The sequence below is a fragment of the Chanodichthys erythropterus genome, chromosome 13 (assembly GCF_024489055.1).
Source record: "Chanodichthys erythropterus isolate Z2021 chromosome 13, ASM2448905v1, whole genome shotgun sequence".
Lineage (NCBI taxonomy): Eukaryota > Metazoa > Chordata > Actinopteri > Cypriniformes > Xenocyprididae > Chanodichthys > Chanodichthys erythropterus.
Genome location: NC_090233.1, coordinates 12,244,745 through 12,270,440, shown reverse-complemented (window position 1 = coordinate 12,270,440; position 25,696 = coordinate 12,244,745). Strand labels below are relative to the sequence as shown.

Below are 25,696 nucleotides of genomic sequence, written 5' to 3'. Positions count from 1 at the left end.
TAAGATTATGAAAGTGATGCAAATGGTGAAAGTCTAACCTAAAATTGAATATTTAGTGTAATTTACTGCTCACCCTTGTGGCTATATCAATATCTAAATTGTACACCTAACAATTATTATATAATATTATATTTATATAAAATATAAATTTTACTGTTTTGTTAACTTGGTAGGCTATTTGATTTTTAATATTGTCACTGCCTGGCTTTGCTGCTACTAAGTCTACATTTTTGTTTTGACTTCACAGGCTTCTTTTCTCCCTTGCAGTGATGGGATAGCAGTAAGAACTTGAATGGACTTTGGAAGCAAACTCTGCCCAAAGCACCACCATGCTTTTGCTGTCATTACTGAATGCTTTGGATGTCAAGAGTTATTTGGGACTTCTTCTCGTATCGTTGCTAATTTTTGATTTTTGGAAGAGTAAGAATGCGCCACACTTTCCACCAGGACCATGGGGTTTTCCGTTTCTTGGCAACGTTTTCATGGATTTCGGCTGTCGCGCGATGGATCAGGCCAGTTTAAGTCTTATTTCTTTCACATACGTTAAAGAATAGTTTATTAAGACGCTTTCTGAAGCCTTACTTGCTGATATTATACTCGTAATGTATGTCAATATAAGCACGGACTGGCGCAATCTAACCGTGGGAACAGAGACAATAAAGCTTTTGCCAGACACTGTTTATTTGACACGTTCAGAGCACTCGCAGTTCTAGTTGCGCTGAAAACAACCGTGACAATGCGCGAAAACACGGTGTTTCTTCGAGTTAGTTTGATGGGGTGAAGAAAGTGTTTCTAAAGTCATCATACACTCGCCTAACCACTAATAAAGCGCTTTACACACGTTGTTTTGTGCAGTATTAGCAAAACGATTCACTTGACACTTGACAGTATAGGCCTAGACAATTTCACCATCTGAATTTCTGAAATATCATACAAAGAGCCAATTGGCAATGAACCTGTAACACTTTGGACGTTATTGCTATTAATTCATTTTAGAGTTGAAGGAATTGATAAAAGTGACCCTCGTGATTCACATCAAATCAGAAACTGTACTTGCAGATGAAATAAAAGGCAACTTAAAAGAGTAGTAACATGACTGTTTCTCAACACTTAAACTTTCACTTTGTAATCAACGTCAATCAAAAGTTTTATTTTACATTTAAAATCATGTCTTAATCTTTAAACTGTAGTGTGTTAATCAATATTACATTTAAAGTTCATGCATTAATATGTACAGTATTAAATTACAATACATATGTGTAATTACACACGTATTTAAACTCATGACACACGTTTTGTTGGAATCAATTATTTGATTGTGGATCTCATTGCATGCAGTTTACTGAAACTAGAAGAAATAAGCAAAATCAAAACACGAGAACATAAAACATAAAAGTTCACTTAAAACCAGATTCTATATATGGGTTGTTGATGTGAGGTGACATGGCATTTTCACTGTCACACAAGATAAAAATGAATATAATTAGTATTGTCATCATTTAAAATGCAATGGTTAAACATTTCTTTGTCTAACATGGACCTGTTGATATAAAAACTAATCATTTTTGAAGCAAATCTCAAAATTGTCCTATAGTGTGACTGTCTCAAGCATGGTTCAATAAATTACAACTTTTATAAATAAAAAAAAAAACAGAAAAAAGAAAAAAGAAAAGCATACAAATGTTGATAAATACCTCAGGCATAATTTTACAAGTGTCTATTTAAGTGAATGAAAGTCTTTTTTTTTCATCCATATATTTCTAAAAGCTGAGGAACTTAATACATTTTGTCACTGAAAACCACATCCTCCAGTGTGACACCATATCCTGATTTTAAATCGGGCAATTCCACTGACAAGTTTAATGAGTTGAAGGACCCCATTCAAGATCATGTTACTGAAGCCCCCTGTGAGTTACAAAAATCTTTTTGTAGATTTTTTGCCTCAGAATTGTTCAAAAATTTAATTTTTTGGAAGTTTTGTTGTCCTTTGGTGCGACACTCCTATATTCTTAATTATTGCTATGTCACACCATAGGACACATTTCAGTAAAAAAACATTGAAAGAATTGACAAAGTTAAAAAGACCCCTTACATTTTCTCAAACAAAATTTTTTAAATTTTTTCTTCAAAAGTGGTGTTTTACAAAAACACTGCTTATTTCACTGCAACTAACCATTATGCAAAGGGATAATGATAACTAAACTAGACAGGTGTAGGGAAATCAAAAACATGGAAAAACAGGAAATGATTCAACAGGAAATGAGACAGTACGGGACAAAATAATGTCAAATTAAGAGTCCATGAAAATTAAAATAACAAAAAAAGATTCTACCAAAAATGCACTCTAAAGTTCAGTTAATTGCATTTAAATAAATTAAACTCTATATATTTAAAATAAACTATATATTTTAATTAAATTTGTTTATCATACAGGTGGCTGCAAAATTTGGCAACATTTTCAGCCTCAGAGTGGGTTATGACAAGATTGTGCTGGTATCTGGATATGAATGGGTAAAGGAGGTTTTGGTGACACAAGGCGACAACTTTCTGGACCGGGCCATGTCTCCTCTTTTTAAAGAAGTATTTCAAGGAAATGGTGAGTGTTTCTTGTGTTAGAATTATAGATTAGAAGCACAACCAGTTTAGCTGAATCTAAACATCTAAACCTAGTCACTCCACTCTCAGGTTATTCAAAGGTCTTCAAATCCAGTGAATTATGAGGCTACAAGTCAATTAGCTGGCAAATTGTTTAGAATACATTTTTTTTATGAATTTTTCAGGCATTTCTTTGAACAGTGGATACAAGTGGAGGAAGCAGCGGCATTTTACTGCTTTTCACCTAAAGGCCTTTGCTGAAGGCAAAAATGCTTTGGACCTTCACATTCAACAAGAATGCGTCTTTCTGTGTCAAACCTTTGAGAAAGAACAAGGTGTGGTGCTATATTTACCCCTGTTTCTAATACTGTTTTATAATTATTTTGGAATTTTGGCATGAAATTATATTCAATTGTGTCAATGATGAATGCAAATAAGATTTGAGAGATTTGAGACATTATCTATTCTTTGCTTATAATACAAAAATATTATCACTTGACAGGATGCCCTTTCAATCCTCATGACACTCTGAACAATGCTGCTGCTAATGTACTTGGATGTTTTGTATTTGGGAAATGTTTTGACTACAACTTCACTGACTTCCAGAACCTACTTCTAAATTCAGACTCCATGTTCATAGAAAATATTCCACAAATCCAGGTACTTTTTCACAGTTCCTTCTGTGAAATAGTTTTGTTTTAACAAATACACTTATTCGAGCTATTCATAAATTATTAAACATGCTTACTAGTTTTTAGTTTGAATTAGATTATGTGAAATAAGATGATGTTAATGCTAATTTTCTGTTTTAATATATTTTTAGTTTTATAATGCATTTCCTGGTCTTGCTGAACGTTTCTATGGATCACATAAGACTATTCAATCAAACTACACAAAGCTAACAGCTTTCATTAAGAAACAAATTGAGAAACATAAGAAGGATTGGGATCCTTTTGATCATCGTGATTTCATAGATGCCTACATTGAAGAGATTGATAAGGTAAGATAATGAAGACTTTTCACTTTCACTAGCAAGCATTATAATTTCTTTTTTTTTTCACTTAAAGTCAACATTAAATGGTGCTCACAACCCATTTTAGGGGCTGAAAAATTAGAGAAAGGAAAGTCACTGTAAAAGTAAAATAAAGTTATATAGGTTATATTTTTGCGGTCGTTCTCAATTCACTGCCTCAATCCAGCAAGCAGAGGAAAAAGATGTTTCCTCTCACTTCCCAAATCCCAAATGCTTCTCAAGTCTGGTGGTCTCAGAGGTCCCGACTCTGTTGGTCTAAAGTCCAGTGGTCCTGGAGGACCCGACTCTGGTGGTCTCAAGTTCGGTGGTCCTGGAGGACCTGGCTCTGGTGGTCTCAAGTTCGGTGGTCCTGGAGGACCTGGCTCTGGTGGTCCCCAAACCCACTGGTCTTTAAGGACCCGACTCCGATGGTCCCAGAGCTCCTAAGTCAAGTCCCATGGTCCTGGACGACCCGAATCTGGTGGTCCCAGAGCTCCTAAGTCTCATGGTTCCTGAAGGACCAGACTCCGGTGGTCTCAAGTCCGTTGGTCCCAAATCCACTAGTCCAAGAGGACCTGACTCCGATGGTCCCAGAGCTCCTATGTCTCGTGGTCCCGGAGGACCTGACTCCGATGGTCTCAAGTTCAGTGGTCCTGGAGAACCTGTCTCCAGTGGTCTCAAGTCCAGTGGTGCTGGAGGACCCGACTCTGGTGGTCCTAAATCCACTGGTCCAAGAGGACCCGACTCCGATGGTCCCAGAGCTCCTAAGTCAAGTCTCTTTGTCCTGGAAGACCCGAATCTGGTGATCTCATGTCCAGTGGTCCCGGAAGACCCAATTCCAGTGGTCTCAAGTTCGGTGGTCCTGGAGGAACTGACACTGGTGTTCTCAAGTCCGATGGTCCTGGAGGACCCCAACTCTGGTGATCCCAAATCCACTGGTCCAAGAGGACCCGACTCCAGTGGTCCCAGAGCTCCTGAGTCCGGTGGTCCCAGATTACCCATCTCCAGTGGCCTTAAGTTCAGTGGTCTTGGAGGACCCGATTCCGGTGGTCTCAAGTCCGGTGGTCTTGGAGGACCTGACTCTGGTGGTCACAAATCTACTGGCCCAAGAGGACTCGACTCGAATGGTCCCAGAGCTCCTAAGTCTTGCAGTCACAGAGGACCTGACTACAGTGGTCTCTAGTCAGGTGGTCCTGGAAGACCCGACTCTGGTGATCCCAAATCCACTGGTCCAAGAGGAACCGACTCCGGTGGTCCCAGAGCTCCTAAGTCCAGTGGTCCCGGATTACCCATCTCCAGTGATCTCAAGTCCAGTGGTCCGAGAGGACCTGACTCATGGTCCCAAATCCACTGGTTCAAGAGGAACCGACTCCGGTGGTCCCAGAGCTCCTAAGTCCAGTGGTCCTAGAGGACCTGACTCATGGTCCCAAATCCACTGGTTCAAGAGGACCTGACTCCAGTTGTCCCAGAGCTCCTAAGTCTGGTTGTCCCAGAGGACCTGTCTCCAGTGGTCTCAAGTTCAGTGGTCCTGGAGGACCTGAGTCTGGTGGTCTCAAATCCAGTGGACTTGGAGGGCCCGTCTTCAGTGGTCCCAAGTCCAGTAGTCCCTGCTCATCAAGCTGTACCAGAGCGGCTTGCTCTCCCAGTCACAGCCAAGGGGGCCATCCTTTCCCTCTATACCACCGTGGACTATACCAACAGGACTGTGTTTGCTCCAGTCCTGCCAATACCTGCCTAAACTGTGTTTCCCCCCACATTCCCTCATATTTAAAATATTTAAAAGAAAATATATAAATTATTTTCCTCAAATTTTGATGGTTTAATCAAACTTGTAGGGTCATTAAAAACAAATATTCCCTCTGGACATAACTTTCGGCCACTATTGTATGCTTTGATAGAATTCTTGGTACTGAATTTTAAATCTGGTCCAGTGTTGTGTGAATCATGGCTTTGTTTTAGAGAAGGAAGGATACAGAGGCTGCTTTCACTGTGGATAATCTTGCCTGTATCACTGTGGACCTGTTTATGGCTGGGACACAGACCATGACTGACACCCTACGATGGGCTTTACTTCTAATGATCAAGTACCCCAAAGTCCAAAGTAAGTGATCTTGAAAACATCTATTGGTAACACTTTATTTTACAGTGTGTTACAGATGTTACATGTACTTACTGTAGTAATAACTATAAATTATGCATAATTGCATGCAACTAACCCTAAACCAAACCCTAATCCTAAACCTAACCCTACAGTAAGTACATGTAGTCAATTATTATTATTCAGTACTTAAATATATAATTACACTGTAACACAGACACATCTTAGAATAAAGTGTAACCTTTCTATTATGTGAAATCACCATAGAAATGTATATTAATAGATGATGTGAATTCAAGTAATCACAATATATTGTCTGTGGTTGTGAACATACAGTAATCAGTGTATGCAGCTGTATGATTGTTGTAATTCTTCATAGAGAAAGTTCAAGATGAGATCGACTGCGTAATTGGGAAGTCGCGGCAGCCATGTTTGGTAGACCGAGCCACTATGCCTTACACAGACGCAGTTATTCATGAAACTCAGAGAGTGAGCAACATCTTACCTCTGATTGCTCCCCGTCTGACAAGTCGAGACTCTGTGCTGGCTGGATACTTCATTCCTAAAGTACTTCTGCTCTAGTCTTTTACTGTTGTTATAATGAAATTTGGTATGGTTGCACTACTTGGATTGTTTTGTCCTTTGGATTAATTGCCTTTGCTTATATTCGTTGCTTTGGGCAATTTGTAAATTGCATTGGGAACATACTGCATCCTTGAACACGGTTTGTACGGAAGAGTGTTCAGATGTTCTTAATGAGCCTGATTAAATGAAATTAAATTAAGTGATCTGTAGTTTGAAAATCCCCAATATGTTAATGCTGCTTGTGAAAAAGAAGTTTGCTTAATTGTATTGAATGTTTGTAGTGTATTTCAAATCCTAAAAGTACATTTTTAAAGAACTGTATATTAATGAAATAAAAGGCCACTTAAATGTACTTTAATGTTTCTTAAAACACTTTTAAAAATTCTAACTCTAGGTGTGCTCAAAATTTTAAATGTTTTACATTTTAAATCATGTTTTAGTAATCTTTTGTAACATTTTAAAGAAGTACACTTGTGTGACGCCTAAAATATTAAAGTACATATAAAGTACTTTATTATAATTTTAACTGTAGTCTTTACATTTAAAGTGAACATATTTTAAATGTAGTAAATTACAGCATCATTACAAATGTGTAATTACAAATGATTTTTGAAATGCATAGAATTTTCAATAGAAATGACATTAAAGTATATTTTAGTTTACCATAATTTACCACACTTTAACTATTTCACATACATTAGAAATAATTATGAAATTACATACAAAGATGTACTTAAGTGGGTCAAAAAAGCACTCTAAAGTTCAGTTTACTGCATTTATTATAAATTCAACTTATAATACCTTTTAATTTTCAATGCAATTAAAGTGTCCAAAAATACTTTAAGTTTGCACTATTAGTATATTCTTCTAAAGCATATTATTTTCATAATAAATACCTTTTTTAAAAGCATGCCAAAGTGTACTTTTTCACATGGGACTGTATTTATAAATATGAAAGTTTGGCTGTTATTATATGTAATTATATGACTATTTTTCTCTGTTTCCTTCCACACCAGGGTACAATGGTCATCTGTAATCTCTCCTCTGTGCTGAAGGATTCATCACAATGGGAAAAACCAGAGGAATTCTATCCTGAGCACTTCCTAGATGATCAAAGGAATTTCAGGAAACGGGAAGCATTTTATCCATTTTCGGCAGGTAGTCTTTCGCTGTATTTCACTCACACTTACAAATGATGCCCTAATGTGAGACGATGTGTGCATACATGTATCCTGCCTTTAAATTTCTCCAGGGAAAAGGTCATGTCTCGGAGAGCAGCTGGCACGGAATACGCTGTTCCTGTTCTTCACGTCCCTCCTCCAAAGGTTCTCATTCTCACCTCCTGACGGACTAGAACCTTGCCTCGAGGCCCAGGAAAAGGGCAAGACGTGCCCTAAACCCTTCCAGATCCGTGTGTCGTTACGCTGATAGGAATCACAGCCGGACCTATACTAACTGAGTTCTATTAATAGATTGATTTTATGCTAATTCATGCAGTAAAATGCAGTCAACATGCAGTGTTTATATTTGACAATATATCTATGCATTAGAGCAAATTTGATTCTGTTCATTGATTGATTTGATGCAAATGGCTTGTACATTTCTGTATTAAACAACAATGTATAAGGACTAATGTCAATACTGTGATCATTTATTTAAAATGCTTGGAATGCAAAATGATAATTACAATGCAAATGTGAATATGATGATATACATTTTAGCAATTGATGTAAGATTCAGTTTATTCCCCATATATTAAAATGTGAACAAAAAAGCATTTGTGATCAAGCGTTTCATTTCTAACATTAATTCTGGTGGAAGAAAAATGGCCTGACTTATTCAGACTCGATATTTTCCTGCATTTAAATATCTTTTTGTCTTTACTACAATTGCCTTTTATTTATTTTTTTGAAGGGAATATCATACTTGGGAGTAGTTGACATGAATAATAGTCGAGTTTAGCATTATAAACATCTGTCAAGGTACATTATCACCACCAGACGGCAGTACAGACTCTTAAAAACCACACAAACTCTCTCTATTTACATTTTTAGCAGCATCAATGAGGTAAGTTTCTTCAAATAATGCGGATTCGTTGAGCTCAAGAAAGGCCAGAGTCATTGCAGTCGCTCCTTAAAGCACAGCTTATTGAAGCAAGAAGAGTTCTGGCCAAAAGCGCTTGGATCTGTGGGATAAAATGGACACAAGAATGTTTTGTTGCGAAATTAGGCTCAAGCTTGGAGATACCTGTGTTTGTGCTCGAGCATTATTCTACAGAAGAGATGTTTCTGTGTGTTTGTTGGGCTGAGGATCATGTATTAGCCCGTGGGCTGAACTTTGGCAGGGGTTCGGGTCCATTGGTTTCCTTTACTGCACGAGCTTTTCACACGCATAGAACCGTGGATTCATTTACATCGGAAAAGTGTTATGCATTTATTAGTTAGTATATTTTAACAGGTAAATGTGCCATGCCGTTTGTGGAGTTCATCGCGGGATGGATTTCAGGTAAACTAATTCTTAACTTTGTCTTCATTTGCTTTGACTTTGAATCTGCACGATTGACTAAAAAGTTTCAAACAACATGTTAGTATCATATGATATTCTTTACATAGTTTCTTACTCTATACCTTGAATTAAAATGCTAGCCTATATATCAAAATACCATACATCTCTTTACTGTGATACTCTATTCTAAATGATTCACAGTTTCAGATTGCAAACTGGTAAATGATTCACAAAGGGTTAATCATATGTGGTGTTAGGTGCTGTTGGTTTATTTGTTGGACACCCTTTGGACACAGTAAAGGTGAGTTTCCTTGACAGCAGGTGTGATTTTGTGCTTTTCAATCACTGACACAGCTGATTAGTAGATAACATCTTTGTTTTGGTCATAGGTGCGCTTGCAGACCCAGTCTGTGTATAGAGGGATATTTGATTGTGTGGTCAAAACATACACACATGAAGGAGTAAGTCTTCAAACACTACATTGTGCAATAAGAAGGAAATCAATTCATACATACACACACACACACACACACACACACACATATATATATATATATATATATATATATATATATATATATATATATATATATATATATATATATATATTTATTAAGTAAGTAAAATATTAAGTTTGTAGTGCCCAATTATGTGACCCTAGTAGGCGCTGTAGTGACGGTAGGGTTAGGATTGGGATTAGGAGTAGGTCGGATTAGCTCAATACAGCACCTACTAGGGTCACAGAATTCGGCACAACAATGTTCATTGTTATTACTCAGCATTTGTAATAATTCTGTACAAAAATGTAAATGCTTCTTTAGGCTACATATGGATAAACTCTTAGGCTGATACACCGATCAGGCATAACATTATGAGCACCTTCCTAATATTGTTTTGGTCCAACTTTTTCTGCCAAAACAGCCCTGACCCGTCGAGGCATGGACTCCTCTAGACCCCTGAAGGTGTGCTGTGGTATCTGACACCAAGATGTTAGCAGCAGATCCTTTAAGTCCTGTAAGTTGTGAGGTGGAGCCTCCGTGGATCAGACTTGTTTGTTCAGCACATCCCATAGATGCTCGATTGGATTGAGATCTGGGGAATTTGGAGGCCAAGTCAACACCTCAAACTCATTGTTGTGCTCCTCAAACCATTCCTGAACCATTTTTGCTTTGTGGCAGGAGCATTATCCTGCTGAAAGAGGCCACAGCCACCAGGGAATACCGTTTCCATGAAAGGTTGTACATGGTCTGCAACAATGCTTAGGTAGGTGGTACGTGTCAAAGTAACATCCACATGGATGGCAGGACCCAAGGTTTCCCAGCACAACATTTCCCAAAGCATCACACTGCCTCCGCCAGCTTGCCTTCTTCCCATAGTGCATCCTGGTGCCATGTGTTCCCCAGGTAAGAGACGCACACGCTCCCGGCCATCCACGTGATGTAAAAGAAAACGTGGTTCATCAGACCAGGCCACCTTCGTCCATTGCTCCGTGGTCCAGTTCTGATGCTCACATGTCCACTGTTGGCTCTTTCGGCGGTGGACAGGGGTCAGCATGGGCACCCTGATTGGTCTGCAGCTATGCAGCTCCATACGCAACAAACTGATGCTCTGTGTATTCTGACACCTTTCTATCAGAACCAGCATTAACTTCTTGAGCAATTTGAGCTACAGTATCTCGTCTGTTGGATCGGACCACACATGCATCAATGATCCTCGGCCGCCCATGACCCTGTCGCCGGTTCACCACTGTTCCTTCCTTGGAGCACTTTTGATAGATACTGACCACTGCAGACCGGGAACACCCCACAAGAGCTGCAGTTTTGGAGATGCTCTGATACAGTCGTCTAGCATCACAATTTGGTCCTTGTCAAACTCGCTCAAATCCTTACGCTTGCCCATTTTTCCTGCTTCTAACACATCAACTTTGAGGACAAAATGTTCACTTGCTGCATAATATATCCACCCACTAACAGGTGCCGTGATGAAGAGATGATCAGTGTTATTCACTTCACCGGTCAGTGCTCATAATGTTATGCCTGATCGGTGTATGTTGTGGCAAGAACTTATCAGTTAATTTATCATGTTATATTTACCGCAAGACAAAATAAGTTACACCAGTCATTGTATTCAAAAAGATTGGTTTCAAATATAATGTCTATTGGCCATTGTGTTCACATGCTCAACAGATATGTCTGTGATTGGCTACAATGATCAACGCTTCAAAAACATGTTGTAAATAGACATCTTTGATGCTCTTTAACTCGATTTTCATTATGAAGAACCGACATTGAGTCTTAAAGGGTTAGTTCACCCAAAAATGAAAATTCTGTTATTAATTATTCACACTCGTGCTTCAGAACACAAAAGAAGATCTTTTTGATGAAATCTGAGAGCTTTTAGTCCTTTATTCTGCATGCACTACCGCTCAAAAGTTTGGGGTTAGTAAGATTTTTTGTTGTTGAAATGAATATTTTTATTCAGCAAGGATGCATTAAATTGATCAAAAGTGACAGTAAAGGCATTTATAATGTTACAAAGATTTATATTTCAAATAAATGCTGTTCTTATGAACTTTATATTCATCAAATAATCTTGGAAAAAATGTATCACAAGTTCCATGAACATATTAGTCAGTAAAAACTGTTTTCAGCATTGATAATAATCAGAAATGTTTATTGAGCAGCAAATCAGCATATTTTACTGATTTCTGAAGGTTGATGTGACACCAAAAACTGATGATGCTGAAAATGACATTTGAAAATTACGGAAGAGGATTAGGGCCAAGCAATAATAAAAAAATAAAACCATCTCGAGATTAAAGTTGTTAAATTTCGAGAAAAAAGTCGAGATAAAATGTTGGGAATAAAGTCATGAAATTATGAGAAAAAAGTCGTTAAATTACGAGAACAAATTCGTTAAATTACTAAAAAAACTTTTTTTCTCATAATTTAATGACTTTATTCTCATAATTTAATTAGTTTATTCTTAACATTTTATCTTGACTTTTTTTCTCGAAATTGAATGACATTTTTCTCATAATTTAACAAATTTGTTCTCGTAATTTAACGACTTTTTTCTTGTAATTTAAATTTTTTTTTCTCGTAATTTAACGAGTTTATCCTCAATTTTATTTCGACTTTTTTCTCGAAATTTAACAACTTTAATCTCAAGATGGTTTTATTTTTTCATTATTGCTTGGCCCTAATCCTCTTCCGTAGAAAATACATTCAAATAGAATAAATGCAGCCTAGGTGAGCATAAGAGATATTAAAAAATAGTAATGGTTGCGTATGGATAACAAAAAGTTAATCACTTTAATGACAGATCTTCTTTTTGCTTTATTCACCAGTTCCATGGATTTTTTAAGGGCATGTCATTTCCTGTCCTCTCTGTTGCCCTTATCAACGCTGTGGTCTTTGGTGCCTACAGTAATGCCCTCGAGTACCTTGAGCAGTCTCACCGCAGCAGCTCTGACCACAGCAAGCGCTCGCCACTCACAGCTGTCTTCACGGCCGGGTGCTTCTCAGGTCTAACACAGGCACGTCTGAGGATCAATCCAGCAAAACTCCAAAAGAGCACTTTTCATGTCACTAATTTGTGCTGTTTTGATCCTCTCTGACAGTTGTTTGTTACAGCTCCGATAGACCTGGTCAAAGTGCGTCTGCAGAGCCAGACGACAGGGAATAAATACAGAGGCCCCACACATTGTGTAGCTGTGATCTTAAGAGAGGACGGGGTCAAAGGGCTGTTCAGAGGAATGGGGGCTCTCGCCCTACGAGACGTGCCGTGTTATGGACTTTACTTCCTGCCGTACGAGTTCACCTGCAGGATGCTGACTGAGAAAGGGAAGCGACCAGGTGAATGAAGAAATAAATATTCATACATTAATGTTTATATTAATGGCTGTGTATTACATTTATTTTTATTTAGTATATGTATATTATACATTATTATATTTGTAAGTGTACATTTATGGTATATAAAGTATAGTAAAAAATATATATTTATAGTTATGGTATGTTTATATGCATACAGTATATTATAATTTTTTTATAGTAATGGCTACTACATATTACGTGCTATATATTAATAGTATGTATATTATTAATATATTCGTAAGTTTGTATTTATGGCTTTATGTTACAAATAAGTGCGTTATATAATATATACATGTATAATTATGTATAAAATATACAACCTTTTTTTTAATTTTTAGTAAGTTTAATAAAATATTTATATAATAAAATATGTTAGATATATTCATAAACATAATTTATGTAATATAATTAATGTTAGTATATTTCGAAGATTAAGTATATGGTATATCAATGAAATTGTATAAAATAATGTAAGTTTACATTTATTGCATTTATGGTATATTAATATACATACAGTATATTATATTCATATTTATATTAATGGCTGTATGTTCTAAATATTACATAGTATATGAATATTATATTAGTATATTTGTAAGTTTGTATTTATGTATATAATGTTGATTTTTTTTTTACTTTTTGGTAAATTATTATACATTTATTAAATATTAATACATTTCATTAAATATTAATTTGTTTATGGTATTAATATACATATAATATAATGTATGTAATATAATTGGTTAGTTTATTTGTAGATTAAGTATATGATAAATTCATGAAAAGTTTACATTTGTATATTTATGAAGTATTGTATAAAATATTTATGGTATATTAATATACATACAGTATAATATTTTCATATTTTTTATATTAATGGCTGTATGATCAATATATTATATAGTATATGTATATTATGTATTAGTATATTCGTAAGTTTGTATTTGACTATATTAAATAAAATATTAATTTGTTTCTGCTATATTAATATACATAAAATATATATGTAATAATGTAATATTAAAATTTATGTTAGTATATTTGTACGTTTATATGTAAAAAAATAAATATGAAATAGAAAATAGAAATATTACAATATTACAAAAAATACATATTTATATTCATGGATTATTGATATAAATATAGTATATTATTTTTATAAGTTTATTCTGTTCTGTGATTTGTGATGACTGGTTGGAATGGCAAATTGTCTAAGTCATTAAACTGCCAATGTTTTCATAGTGATAAATTGAGTAATAATATTATCATGTGCCCTTTAGGTAACAATGCTGTGCTGGTGGCCGGTGGTGTTGCTGGTGTGGTCACATGGGCCTGCGCCACACCTATGGACGTGGTCAAGGCTCGACTGCAGATGTCTGGAGGCGGCGGGCGAGTGTACAGCGGTCTGCTGCACTGCATTACTGTGAGTGTGCGTGAAGAGGGCGTGAGAGTGTTCTTCAAAGGCCTCCTTCTGAACAGCGTGAGAGCGTTTCCTGTCAACGCTGTGACCTTCCTCAGCTTTGAGATGCTAATGAGAGCCATGACTGACTCCTCCCAGGACTGAGCGCTGCAGGGATATGATGTGTTTTTGTAGGCCATTTCTTTTTTAGCACTCCTGGTTCCATCGTCCTGAAGTCGATGGGTTTTACCACTTTTACAGCCTCAATGCTTTAATAATTGTCTTACAAACTATTCTAACACAAACTTTCAGGGAAAAAGCTTAACGGTGGTGATGTTGAAGTCATGTGACTGTGTAGTTCATTTATAGCCTACGTTTAGCTTTTTACTTCTGGCGATTGTAATTAGGCTTCAGAACAAATTTATGAAGATTATCATGATGAACAAAGCATGTAAGGATCATAAACATTTTTACAGAGTCACAGAGTTTATTTTCTGCAATAATCCAAAACCCACGGGAAGAATCCTATTGGGTTTTTGTCGAGGGAACCAGATACAAAAATACATCACTGCAGCGCTCGATTAGTGCCTTTACATAAGCTGACATCATAACGGTGCTGATTTTGATTTATCCCAGTGACTTGAATGTTTTGATACTGTTCACGATTCATTCAGTGACTGTTTCTGAAGGTTACATCATTGTACTAGAAGCTAACAACCAGTCAGTGTCTTATTATTATAAATTTAGCATTTATTTAGCAATTTTTTGCTCAGTGAAATTTTACTGGCAAAATCCAGTAATTTCAATAGGAATCTGTGTGAAGGGGAAACCAACAGAAAGCCGCTTGGTTTGAAAGTGATTTCTGTGTGAGCTCGTACATCTCTACCTTATATTTTCAATAGACAATGAACCTTTTTTGCTCAAAGTCAATGAGTGGATAAGGAGGCCAATTAATTTTTGAAACCACAAATTTGTATTTGTATTATGTGCTGGTTAGCATATTTTGTGTAAATATTAACTAGTGTGCTAAAATTGCTTATTAAACCTGTCATGAATGTGTTAATCTGGTAAAATCTGCAACTTTTGTACATTCATGTATACCAGGAAGAGTCGTGAGAGAACTATTTGCAAAGGACCCAAACGTCACCACTGGGAAATATTTAGATAAAACATAACTAGAGGTTTATTGATCCAGAACAGCAATAGTCCTAAGATGATTAAAACAGCTTTACTGCTAAATTATAAACAATTTTTTTTTTTTTTAAAGGGGATCTATAATGCCCCTTTTACAAGATGTAATGCGTTCCAGGCATAGACTGTAAAAAAATATGGATGTAGTGTCCGTGACGACACCCATAGAGTTCTGAACAGCAGTTTTGACGCGTAAATGAGGCCGCGGCCATCTTAGTTGCACGTGACCGCACATCACTCACGGATAACTGAATATGGGCAAAGAGGCGGGACGAAGTTGGAGCCCATGCGACTTGTTGCTGAAACCAAGCCCGCCCTAGCTATCTATCTTAGATACGATCTAAAATATTAATAAAGAGAACAATATCATTAGAAAGTACTAAAGGATTACTGTCAATCTATGGTGATTTTTTACGATAACGTTATAGATGCTCCAACACCAATAGGCTAATTAATTTGTGTGGGGTGTGCAAATAACACAAATCAAATGGGATTTCATACCTTTACAATGAAATAGAGATCGCAAGATGAATCCAATCCGTGGCACTTGGGTAAAATATATATATATATATATACCAGATGTATATCTCTCAAACTAATGAGAACGTATCCAAAGTATAATTTTTCAAAATAGAGCAGCAGTTTTAGTTATATCCAAGCAGTGCTGTCTGAGTTGTATATCCTCCTGGTATTGTCATTGTAGTAAATCTCAGGAACAAAACTCCATTAAAAAAATATAACTCAGTGTAAAGATGTGGAATAAATGCAGTGTCCTGTAGACTTGCATTGTGAAGCGTATTCTTACTTGACGGTCTTTTTACAAAGAAAAGTATTTAACAATATTTTAAGCAGAAACTGGAACATTTCTTAAAATTTAATAAAAATTTCATGAAGCAGCTGCCTGGTTATTGTTACCAAGTTACTACGGGAGCTGGTTTCAACCACAGCAAGATAAATGTGATTCTTCAAGTGATCATAATGAGATATTAAGCGATTATCAAGTGGGGAAATATATCATCATTATAAGATGCTCTCTCATTTATACTCATTAGGAGAGATTCTCATAATTACATATTCCATTAATGATAGCTTGAGTCATTACGCAGGTTCATCAATACATTTCCAAATTTTACAAGATGAGTAATAACAATGTCATTTTATTTTATTAGTATTTTATTATATATTTATTATATTATGCATGAAATGCAGAGTGAAAAATTATTATTATTATTTTTTACAAACCTTGTGGCTGTAATAAAATCATTGATCTGTTTGAGTGTACCATTTGATAAAATTCCATGTTTTACATGCTTTACATAAACTGCTGTATAAATCAGACATTTTGCTGTGTGGTCTAAGGTCTCACAGAGTCTACATGTTGCAAAACTATTTGTTTTTCGTGCCAGAAATATCACGAGTGCTTGGATTACATCAGAAATAGAACGGGTCATCAGTTTACTGTCCGGCGTCGCGCCACATCCAGTGTAGACAGCATCACTGATTATAATGGGTTCTGTTGTCTTTTGTCTTTGTTGTTGTTGTGTGTGTGTTTGTGTGTGTGTGTGTGTGTGTGTGTGTGTACACCATATTTTAATGGAAAGCAATTGACTGTAGTTAATGTTTAAAATCTGTATTTAAAACAAAAAACACTGTTGTTGAACAGTCATGACCTGTTTGTGCATACAAGAACACTTTCTTAAACTGAAATAAGCCACACTCCAAACAACAAAGATGACGCTTATTTCATTGGGGTCCTCATTTCCTTCCAACACGTTTATTACACGTTTTGTCTTGCAAATCCTATTTCTGTGTCCTTCATTTTCTTAGCCGTTTTTCATTTATTCACACCAGTCTGAATCCTTCAAAATCAACCTGCTCCAAGTTCAACAAAATCCGGCAATTTCAGAGATCAGCAAACAATTATCAAAGTCACTTACAGGGGCCTGTTTCCAACTTTGACTATTATTCAATTTTTTAAAACAAAAAAATCACTACAAAATACTTAATTGATGGTTCTAGTAAACAGTAAACAAAAAATATATATGATAACACACATCTATTAACACATTTTGAAATATTACCAACTGAAAAAGTTAGTAATTAGTTTTCATTGGTCATTAAATTTTTGCAAATGATTTATTAAGAGCTTCCAAGTAATAGGGACGGTTTCACAAAAAAACATCACATGGTTTTAAATTTGCTAAACTTTCATTCAAATACTGGTCCTAAAGTATATTTATTAAAATGTAATAAAACATGACCTATTTCATTAGATTTGGGAGTGAAAAATGAGCGGGACAGGTTTCATGAGATTCACTCAATCAGCACATGGTCTGGTGATATCACCTCCCAAACTGATACACTTTTTGTCCTTGATTATCAGAAAAGCATAATAAAATGTCCTACAATATCTATGTAGAGATGGCTTGTGGCTTGAAAAATTGCTGTTCTTGCATCTCAAAAATATGATTTTTTTTTACCATTCATAATTTTGTTTACACTATTATTTTTCCTAATGCACCGATTTGACTTGCCCAGTGAAAACTTAATGAAAACAATACAATATCTTAGTGCAAACTGCATTTCTGGATGTTAAAATTTATTTTTTTGATGCCAAAATACTTCATGCCCTGAGATGAAAAAAAAAATTCTAATTTGTACAAACAATAATCGACCTCTTCTACATTATTCATTCAACCAATTATTACATTCCTAATTGAAATGCCACGTGTCTAAATGAAAAATGAAAAATTTCAGCCTGAAATCACACAATAGTTTAAGAGAGTGTCATCAAACACCTCTCTTAATGTCCTGGTCCTGTACATTCAAACAAACTACATTTCTTTGCATTCATATTGATCTCAACACATACAAATATCATCTTAAAAACATTTGATTTCTCAAAATTTCCCTCTACATGTTCCCATCCTCTGTTTGGTCTCTTATTTTGTAACGCTTGTGTCTGATCAAGTGACATTAAGTGCCTTCCTTTTCTTGTGTTGTTTGCATGTCATTCTTGTGTTACCGCAAAAGTACAGTCCAATCTGCCGCTGCGTTGACCGCTGGCTTACGCAGAGTCAAAACCGCACGTGTAGAGTCAAACTCAAACTCTAAAGTTGACTCGGTACCATCTGAAAAAAGACACAAATATTAATTCCTTATGTTATGCAAAATCAGTGAATCTTAACTGGTCTTACTTCAGGACCCAAATTTACTTAGACAACAGCAAAAAAAAAAAAATATACAAATGTCCTTAAAAAAAATAGTAATTTATCATATGAAAACCAACAATAGTAGCAGTAAAACAGTGATACTGACCTTCAGTTTTCAGAGTAACAGAGGATGGCTGACTGCCTCCAAGGATCACAATCTTTTCTATCCAGGAGCCAGTGGAAAACTGGGATTCAGGGGACAGATTTCTGACAAAACAAGCAAAAGACAACAGATGAGTGCGAGATGAGGAACAGCATGGCAATGCCCACAGATAAGATAAATCTTTGCTGTGGAAATGCAATGGAAACCTGTAGATGAAAAATTACACTAGAACACCACTGGATACATTTACTGTTCTGTGATATGTAACTTTTATTTCTATTTATACAATTTTTAAAATACCAAAAATGCTGCAAAGGCTGTGACACACCAAGCCGACAGTGATCAATATTCAAAATAGGGCTGGGAAAAAAACAAAACAAAACAGATTTTTCGTTTTTAATCGATTCTCATTTTTACGAACCAATATTAATTCTTAAGTCCCAAGAATCGATTAGTCTATCCTGCTTTCAGTCGATGAATGAACGGAGCATCCAATAAATCGCAATAAGCTTTGTGAATTGTTCATTTTTATATGAAACAAAGTCTCAGAATTAAAATTCTGTCCAATTTATTAAGAATTCCAAAATTAAATGCTCTTTAATGTGGCGTGACAGACCGCTGTAGCACCTCAGTTAAAAAGAAGCGGCAGCGTGAAGCCATGTGAACTGATCCTCTCCTCCGCTTTCCAGTTACAGCGTGAAATAAACATGAATGAACATCTGAAGGTACGCTAAAAGATACAGTACAACTTATCGTCTCATGTAATCGCTCAATCAATCAATCAGTTTCAACTGCTGAAAGATGTCAATAAAACTGCTTTTGAACAGTCACGTAACATCACATGACATTTAGAGGAAACCTCAGGAAAACCATATTCAGTGACCATGAATGCGTTAGTCAGCTAGAAAAATAAACATGCACCATATTACATATTCAATATAATTATTAATCTTCAATATTTAATGCATGTTTGAATAAATCCGTCAAGTTATGACAGAAACCATTTAAATGTTTATGTTTCACAAAACGAATTGGAGTACAAATATAATTGTGATTGTAATGTTAGTATTATAACTTTATCATTATAAAACGTTCCTTAAGTGTAATGCAAGTACAAATCAGTTAATTTTAACCTTCAATATTACAGTAATGTAGTACCAACTGACTCCTATGTATAGTTTACAGCATTTGAGATTGAGATATATATATCTTAAATAATCTATATTGAATCGAATTGAATTAAAAATTAATTGTGAAATGTGTCAATACCCAGCTCTAATTCAAAATGGTAAGCAAGTGCTGCTTTGTTTTACGGTTTGTTCATTTGCCGTCCTAGTTTCGGTTTCCAATTTTGAATGACAAATACAGACTATTGATACCTGCTGACGTAGACAGTTATTCTTCTCACACAGATGCAAAACATATGTGCTAGTTGGCAATTGGCTATAGCTTTTTGGGCCAGATGCACAAAACACATCCAACAACACAGTCACAGCTAGTTCTTTGATGTCAGTTTGGAGTCACAGCCAAAAAAGAAAAAGAAAAAAAGGACAGCAAACCAACCTGGAGGACAAGATGTTGTCAGAGAAAGACAGCTGTCTGTGGATATACTGCTTTGACTTTTCAAAATTGAAGGTATGGAAGTCATCGATGTACAGCTCTCCTTCAGCAGAGCCCTGAAGCAGAAGACGGCAGTGAATGGAGCGCTTACTATACACAGATGAAAACATCCATGTACGATGTCACATTCTCTTTGGATTTCACTGCTTCTTCACATACATACAGGATACGATGAATTACCTGAGAACTGAGAGCAACATAGAGACTGTATGGATCATTCTCCATACAGGAGGAAGATCTCCTAACACGGTCTTTTCTGCAGATTATGGACCCTCCTCGCTGAAAAACTGGGATCTGGAACATGAGACAGAGGAAGTGCAGAAGCAACAGACAGAAAGATTTAGTTGTCTGATAAAGATTAAAAACACAAAGTATAGTTGCAGGAATTAATTATAGAAAACTACCACTGAAATAAGTGTTTGGAATATAATTTGACCTGTCATGGAAAGATCTAAAAATCATTTGAACCAGTGTGTATTTCGTATCATTCAGATACTATTAGTTTTTATTAATATTTAGGGGTTCAAGGATCAGCATTCTTCCCTAAAAGTATAAATGGACTTGAAAATTTGAGGGCCGGTAGTACTCACACCGTCTACAATGTCACCAAGGTTTGCCCTGATCGGCCTGACGGGGGCGCTACAGCAGTCAAAAGTACGAAGTGATGCAATCATTTGTTGTTCTTGCAAAATTTTGGGGTATTTTGGATTTTTTGAAAAACCTACTTTTGCGAACTAGTCCTAGGTTTTTGACCCCATCAGAACCAAACCAGTGCAGTGAGATTCTTGGGAGTCTGAATGTCAATAAATATCAAAAAAAGTTGAAATTTGGATTCACGGTCTCTAAGGGCCGCCAAAACGTTCCAAGTGGGTGGAGCCACTTTCACTAAAATGGCTGTAGCTCGTGAACAGAATGAGATATTTTCACCAAACTCAGCACACCTTTGTAAGAGCTCATTATGTGGTAGTGAGAAAAAGGATACGGCGACTGGCCACTTGGTGACGCTATAACATAAAAAAAAAAAAAAACATGAAAACGTCTATGACTACTTCAGCATTAGTCCGATCAACTTGAAAATTGGTATGCAGTGTCTTTGTCCGAGGTGCCATGATTGTCTATGAGGACATTGACGCATCTTAAAAAACATGGCCGCCATCGGCCAATGAAATTTGAGCAGCTATTAGACGAGGTTAACAGAGGCCAATTGGAACGAAACTCGCTTGGCCAGTTTGGGTAACAACCTTAGAGGCCTGTGAGAAATTCAAAAGAAATCAGCCACCAGGGGGCATCTTCGTGTTTTTCACGTGCTAAAGGATCATGTATTGCACAATTTTACGCTCACAACATTTGTAGCACATGGTAGAACTCCTCATTCTGAGCAACTTTGCCTATAGGACCGCCGCTGTCCACCGAAATATTGGAGATCATTTCAAAAACCAACCTAGGCTTTTGGCTCAACCTCGATAAATGTTAAAAAGCTTTAAAACCCATATATGTCCAATGGTAAATTGCCTGTATTGGCTGTAAAAGGTCTTTTCCTTCTATGATTTAAGTGGTTACATGTTTGCTAAATAAAACATAATACTTTTTTACACATTGGTTTAAAGGCCTTAAAACACTTGCAGCCTGATAATTGCTGCTCGCAGCTATATTTTGAATTAGTTTTATTTTTATATTTTCCACTTTCTAATTTTAGTACATCAAATTGAACTAAATGAAAATGAGAAACATTGCCTTGGCTACTAGCTGAAATAATTTTATTTAAAGCAAAGTTTTTTTTATGGTTTCAGTTAACTATGATAACCGTGATGATCTGAACCAAATTTGAGTAATATTTAAAAAACGACCCAAAAACACTTTGTTTTGGCCCCTAATTAAAAACAAATTAAAAAGAGTCAATAACTGAAAACATCTGGGCTTACTGAGCTCATAGTGACAGGAATGTAGAGGTTCTGATCCCCATCATGCTTCTGGAAAGTGTGAACATCATACCAGACCTACAAGAGCAACCCAGAGGTGGTGTTTGAGACTTTAGAGAGACTAGGAGGAAATAAAAATCCATTCAGGGTGTGCCATTTGGTGTTGAGAAATACATTACCTCGCCTTTCCCAGGCAGATAGGCAGTAACACCACTAGCGCCCTCATCTGTAACGGGGTGAACCAGTAAATCCTTCCCTATGAAGAGAAATGAACCCGTGTTAGCCTTCTCTTCCACATTTATTTGGGATAATTATAATTCATGTTTAAAAACTCACCAATCAAGTACTCATCCTCAATTGAGAAAGTGGCGACATTGTCAGGATACTCTACCCACAAAGGTCTATGAAAAGAATGAGAGAATCAATTAATTAAAACTGTGACTAATCTAAATGCATCTGATTGGCCATTGCATTCAAAAGCTCAACAGAAACGTGTGTGATGATACACAACGCTGCAAAAAATGCGTCAAAAGAAATCTGATGCAATGTGAGCAGATCTAAATGTAATGCTGCAATCTACACTTTTCATTCATTTTCTGATTTCAATTCAGTTTAGTTTAATTATGTGGGGCATTTTTTGCCACCTTATCTTGAATTTGGGGGGGCACTGTTTCCCCAAGCCAATTGTCACTGGGCTGACTCACCTCATCACAGGCTGTCCGGTGCGGTGTGCATTGTAGAAAAGCTGGTACCAGTATGGGAGGAGAGCATATCGCTGGCGTACTGCCTCCCGGATGAGGGCAGTGTTCTCTGGGCCAAACAGCCAGGGTTCCCTACGGGGCGTGTCTATATGAGCATGTGCACGGAAAAACGGCTGGTAAGCTCCTGCCTGATACCATCGCACCAAAAGCTCCTCACTGGGATGTTTAAAGAAACCGCCAACATCGGCTGAGGAAGAGAAAGACAAAAGGTACAGCATGTGAGACAAAAAGAAAGAAGGGGACCTATAATGCCCCTTTCACAAGATGTAATATAAGTCTCTGGTGTCCCCAGAATGTGTCTGTGAAGTTTCAGCTCAAAATACCCCACAGATCATTATAGCTTGTCAAATTTGCCCCTATTTGGGTGTGAGCAAAAACATGCTGTTTTTGTGTGTGTCCCTTTAAATGCAAATGAGCCACTGCTCCCGCCCCCTTTCCAGAAGAGGGCGGAGCTTTAACAGCTTGTGCTTCGGTTGCTCAGCAACAACAAAGCTGGAGAATCTCACGCAGCCAAAATGAGGATTGCCAGTAACGGTGTTCAGCCTTACATTGTTCAAACCGGAGTCGACACTGATGGAGAGAAGTTACAACTTTTAGGACGTTTCTGAATGGATAGTGGATACATTTAAGTAGTTGCTGTGGCGTTGATTCAACTCATCAACTAGCATGTGCCATCATGTTCATCTTTTGTGCAAATTCAGCGTTGCTTAATGAATTATTTTTATTTTTCAAAACTTGAATGTGAGTAAAGTTTCATAGAAAAAGCAAACCAAACCTTCCTCCACATTTCTCTCGCTAACGTTAGGCAATTTTGATTTATATGCAGTTGAATGTTTGATGATCGCATTAGCTTAAATGTGCGTAAGCAATGCTTCTATCGCTTGTTTCTGCTTCTTCTTTGCTTGTTTTTGGATCCAGAGAGTCTATACTCTTTCAGAAGATGAGTACTGGCGCCCCCTAGTGTATAACAGTGAAAACATGGATTGCCAGAAAACTGTCAATGGCATATAAGCATTGTCATAAATAAGGGAAAGTTCCGTCAACGGTGAGGAAAGAGTTCATTAACGAGAGATATTAACAACTTTTGGCAGCAGTTAACTAAATATGTGTGCAGTTTTTGTTTATCCAACTGTACGTCACTTCTCATTTGCATCAATGTGTATTCAACAGGTCAGCACCTCTCATCACTAGAGAAACTGCTCACCTCCACAGAAAGAGATGCCCACTAAGCCCAGACTCAAGCACATGGGGATGGACATCTTCAGATGACCCCATTCAGCTGCATTATCTCCAGTCCACACCGCACCTGACCCACAGACAGAGGAAGTCATCACCAAATGCTCAGTTACAAACATGCAAGCCTTGTGTCGTGAAGGTGTCTCTAACCATAACGCTGGGATCCTGCAAAAAATGCTCGGGTCAGAACGAAAGGTCTCTCCACTCCTCCTGAACGCTGAATCAGACCTTCTGCAGTCGCCTTTTGCTGGTAATGCAGATGTATTGTTAAAGAGAGAAAGAAAAAAACAATTTTCAACAACCACTTCTGTCTTTTTTGGCTCTTCATTTTGTTTTTACTCTAATCACACACGCTTTTCAGTATTATATGTTCGTTTAATACAGGGAATGCCTCCATTTCAATGCTTTGTTCATATGATTCCGTAGGAGTCCAATTATTTTTATATATATTTCTTATTATATAAGTGTTCGAGTCCACCTTAGTCAAGTCTGAGTAAAGTCTGAGTCCAAAAGGGGCAGAGTCTGAGTCGCGTCCAAGTCCAAGTAAATATTACTGTATGACATTAAGTCAATATCTTAGCTTGTTTTAACCAAGCAGCAACCTTGCAGTCTCTCTCCTGAATCGAACACGGAAGTGACTTAAACTGAAATTCATCGACTGGCCACTAGAGACAGACTCCAAATGGGAGTAAATCCCACCACCCATGTTAAAATGCCCAACTTTACTGCAGAAAAAAAATTTTACATTATATTAACCCTTAAATGCATACCTCGGGTCTTTAGTGACCAGGGACGTAATTCACTACCCTCCTCCTAGTTCATTTTTTAAAGTTAGACATCCTCAATCAATTCATTATAAAGAACATATTAAAAAAAAATAAAAAAAATAAAAAAAAAATTATAAAAGAATGCCTAATTTTGTATTCAGTTTTTGTAAAAATTGTATAGGGTCACAAACGACCCGAGGTGTGTATGAGTGTACATATATTTTTTCTGCACAACAATAATTGAATTTTAGATGATGGAATAAGTGCAATTCACCTTTATTCCACAAGGTGGCAATGTCTGATACACAATGCTGAAGTGATGACTCATTTAGACAGAAAACAAAATAAGAAAAACATGAAATGGCTCAGCAGTTTACTGCAGAACATGTACTGAACGCAATGAAATATGACTGTAACTGTCACTGGATGGATCTGGTGAAGCGGTTAGTGATCGAAATATTGATTTTGAAGATGTTGAAAATTATATAGTTTTGAGAATAAGTTTGAGATCGTGAATGGGCTCATATTCGTGACCTCAAACATAAAACTAGCCTATTATTTGCTGAATTTACTGGCAAATGAGCTCTGACGAGGACAGTGGTGATGGCATAAAACATCTGCTCAAATTGAGCCCTTTCAAGCTCCAAAAGGTAACAAAATATGCTTTATTTTATTCTTCTGTAATTGTTATTCTAATATCAGAGGAGTTTTATATTATCACGACAGTTAGAGATCCTTCCGTGTTAGATATAGATCCGGGTCAATAAAGACCCGAATATGTAAGAATGATTGGTGAAACAGTCATGCATTTAAGG

At 36.6% G+C, this 25,696-nt stretch overlaps 3 protein-coding genes across 5 annotated transcripts in view; 2 read left to right on the top strand and 1 right to left on the bottom strand.

The window, feature by feature from the left end:
• Window positions 1-278: 278 nt before the first annotated feature.
• Window positions 279-8,052, top strand: LOC137033689 (cytochrome P450 2J4-like). Its single transcript, XM_067405882.1, has 9 exons — window positions 279-512; window positions 2,434-2,596; window positions 2,781-2,930; window positions 3,098-3,255; window positions 3,419-3,595; window positions 5,567-5,708; window positions 6,085-6,272; window positions 7,307-7,448; window positions 7,543-8,052. The coding sequence occupies exons 1-9, from the start codon at window positions 330-332 to the stop codon at window positions 7,716-7,718; spliced, it is 1,479 nt and encodes a 492-aa protein (XP_067261983.1). The 5' UTR covers window positions 279-329; the 3' UTR covers window positions 7,719-8,052.
• Window positions 8,053-8,363: 311 nt separating this feature from the next.
• Window positions 8,364-24,109, top strand: LOC137033659 (solute carrier family 25 member 45). 2 transcript variants are annotated; one of them, XM_067405799.1, is made up of 7 exons: window positions 8,364-8,795; window positions 9,053-9,096; window positions 9,185-9,256; window positions 12,145-12,333; window positions 12,418-12,652; window positions 13,954-14,096; window positions 24,049-24,109. In XM_067405799.1, the coding sequence occupies exons 1-7, from the start codon at window positions 8,759-8,761 to the stop codon at window positions 24,067-24,069; spliced, it is 741 nt and encodes a 246-aa protein (XP_067261900.1). In that variant the 5' UTR covers window positions 8,364-8,758; the 3' UTR covers window positions 24,070-24,109. The 2 variants fall into 2 exon arrangements, with proteins under 2 accessions (XP_067261900.1, XP_067261899.1); XM_067405798.1 differs by lacking the exon at window positions 24,049-24,109 and having other exon boundaries at window positions 13,954-16,812.
• Window positions 17,006-25,696, bottom strand: part of ganaba (glucosidase II alpha subunit a) — a 32,590-nt gene continuing 23,899 nt past the window's right edge. Inside the window, exons 16-25 of one of the 2 annotated variants that reach the window (XM_067405796.1) lie at window positions 24,265-24,361; window positions 24,083-24,184; window positions 22,822-23,065; window positions 22,454-22,518; window positions 22,297-22,373; window positions 22,121-22,195; window positions 20,379-20,492; window positions 20,142-20,254; window positions 18,582-18,682; window positions 17,006-18,394 (exon numbers count right to left, since the gene is read on the bottom strand). In XM_067405796.1, coding sequence (XP_067261897.1) covers window positions 18,285-18,394; window positions 18,582-18,682; window positions 20,142-20,254; window positions 20,379-20,492; window positions 22,121-22,195; window positions 22,297-22,373; window positions 22,454-22,518; window positions 22,822-23,065; window positions 24,083-24,184; window positions 24,265-24,361 — 1,098 coding nt within the window. In that variant the 3' untranslated portion in view covers window positions 17,006-18,284. The remainder of the gene's footprint in view (window positions 18,395-18,581; window positions 18,683-20,141; window positions 20,255-20,378; window positions 20,493-22,120; window positions 22,196-22,296; window positions 22,374-22,453; window positions 22,519-22,821; window positions 23,066-24,082; window positions 24,185-24,264; window positions 24,362-25,696) is intronic. The other variant, XM_067405797.1, reaches the window with a different exon arrangement.

Excerpts from the sequence above, each read along its gene's own strand:
- LOC137033689 (XM_067405882.1), top strand. The coding sequence starts at position 330 with ATGCTTTTGCTGTCATTACTGAATGCTTTGGATGTCAAGAGTTATTTG. Across the intron at positions 3,256-3,418 it reads AAAATATTCCACAAATCCAG|TTTTATAATGCATTTCCTGG; the intron begins GTACTTTTTCAC and ends ATATATTTTTAG. Across the intron at positions 3,596-5,566 it reads ACATTGAAGAGATTGATAAG|AGAAGGAAGGATACAGAGGC; the intron begins GTAAGATAATGA and ends GCTTTGTTTTAG.
- LOC137033659 (XM_067405798.1), top strand. The coding sequence starts at position 8,759 with ATGCCGTTTGTGGAGTTCATCGCGGGATGGATTTCAG. Across the intron at positions 8,796-9,052 it reads CATCGCGGGATGGATTTCAG|GTGCTGTTGGTTTATTTGTT; the intron begins GTAAACTAATTC and ends ATGTGGTGTTAG. Across the intron at positions 12,653-13,953 it reads TGAGAAAGGGAAGCGACCAG|GTAACAATGCTGTGCTGGTG; the intron begins GTGAATGAAGAA and ends TGTGCCCTTTAG.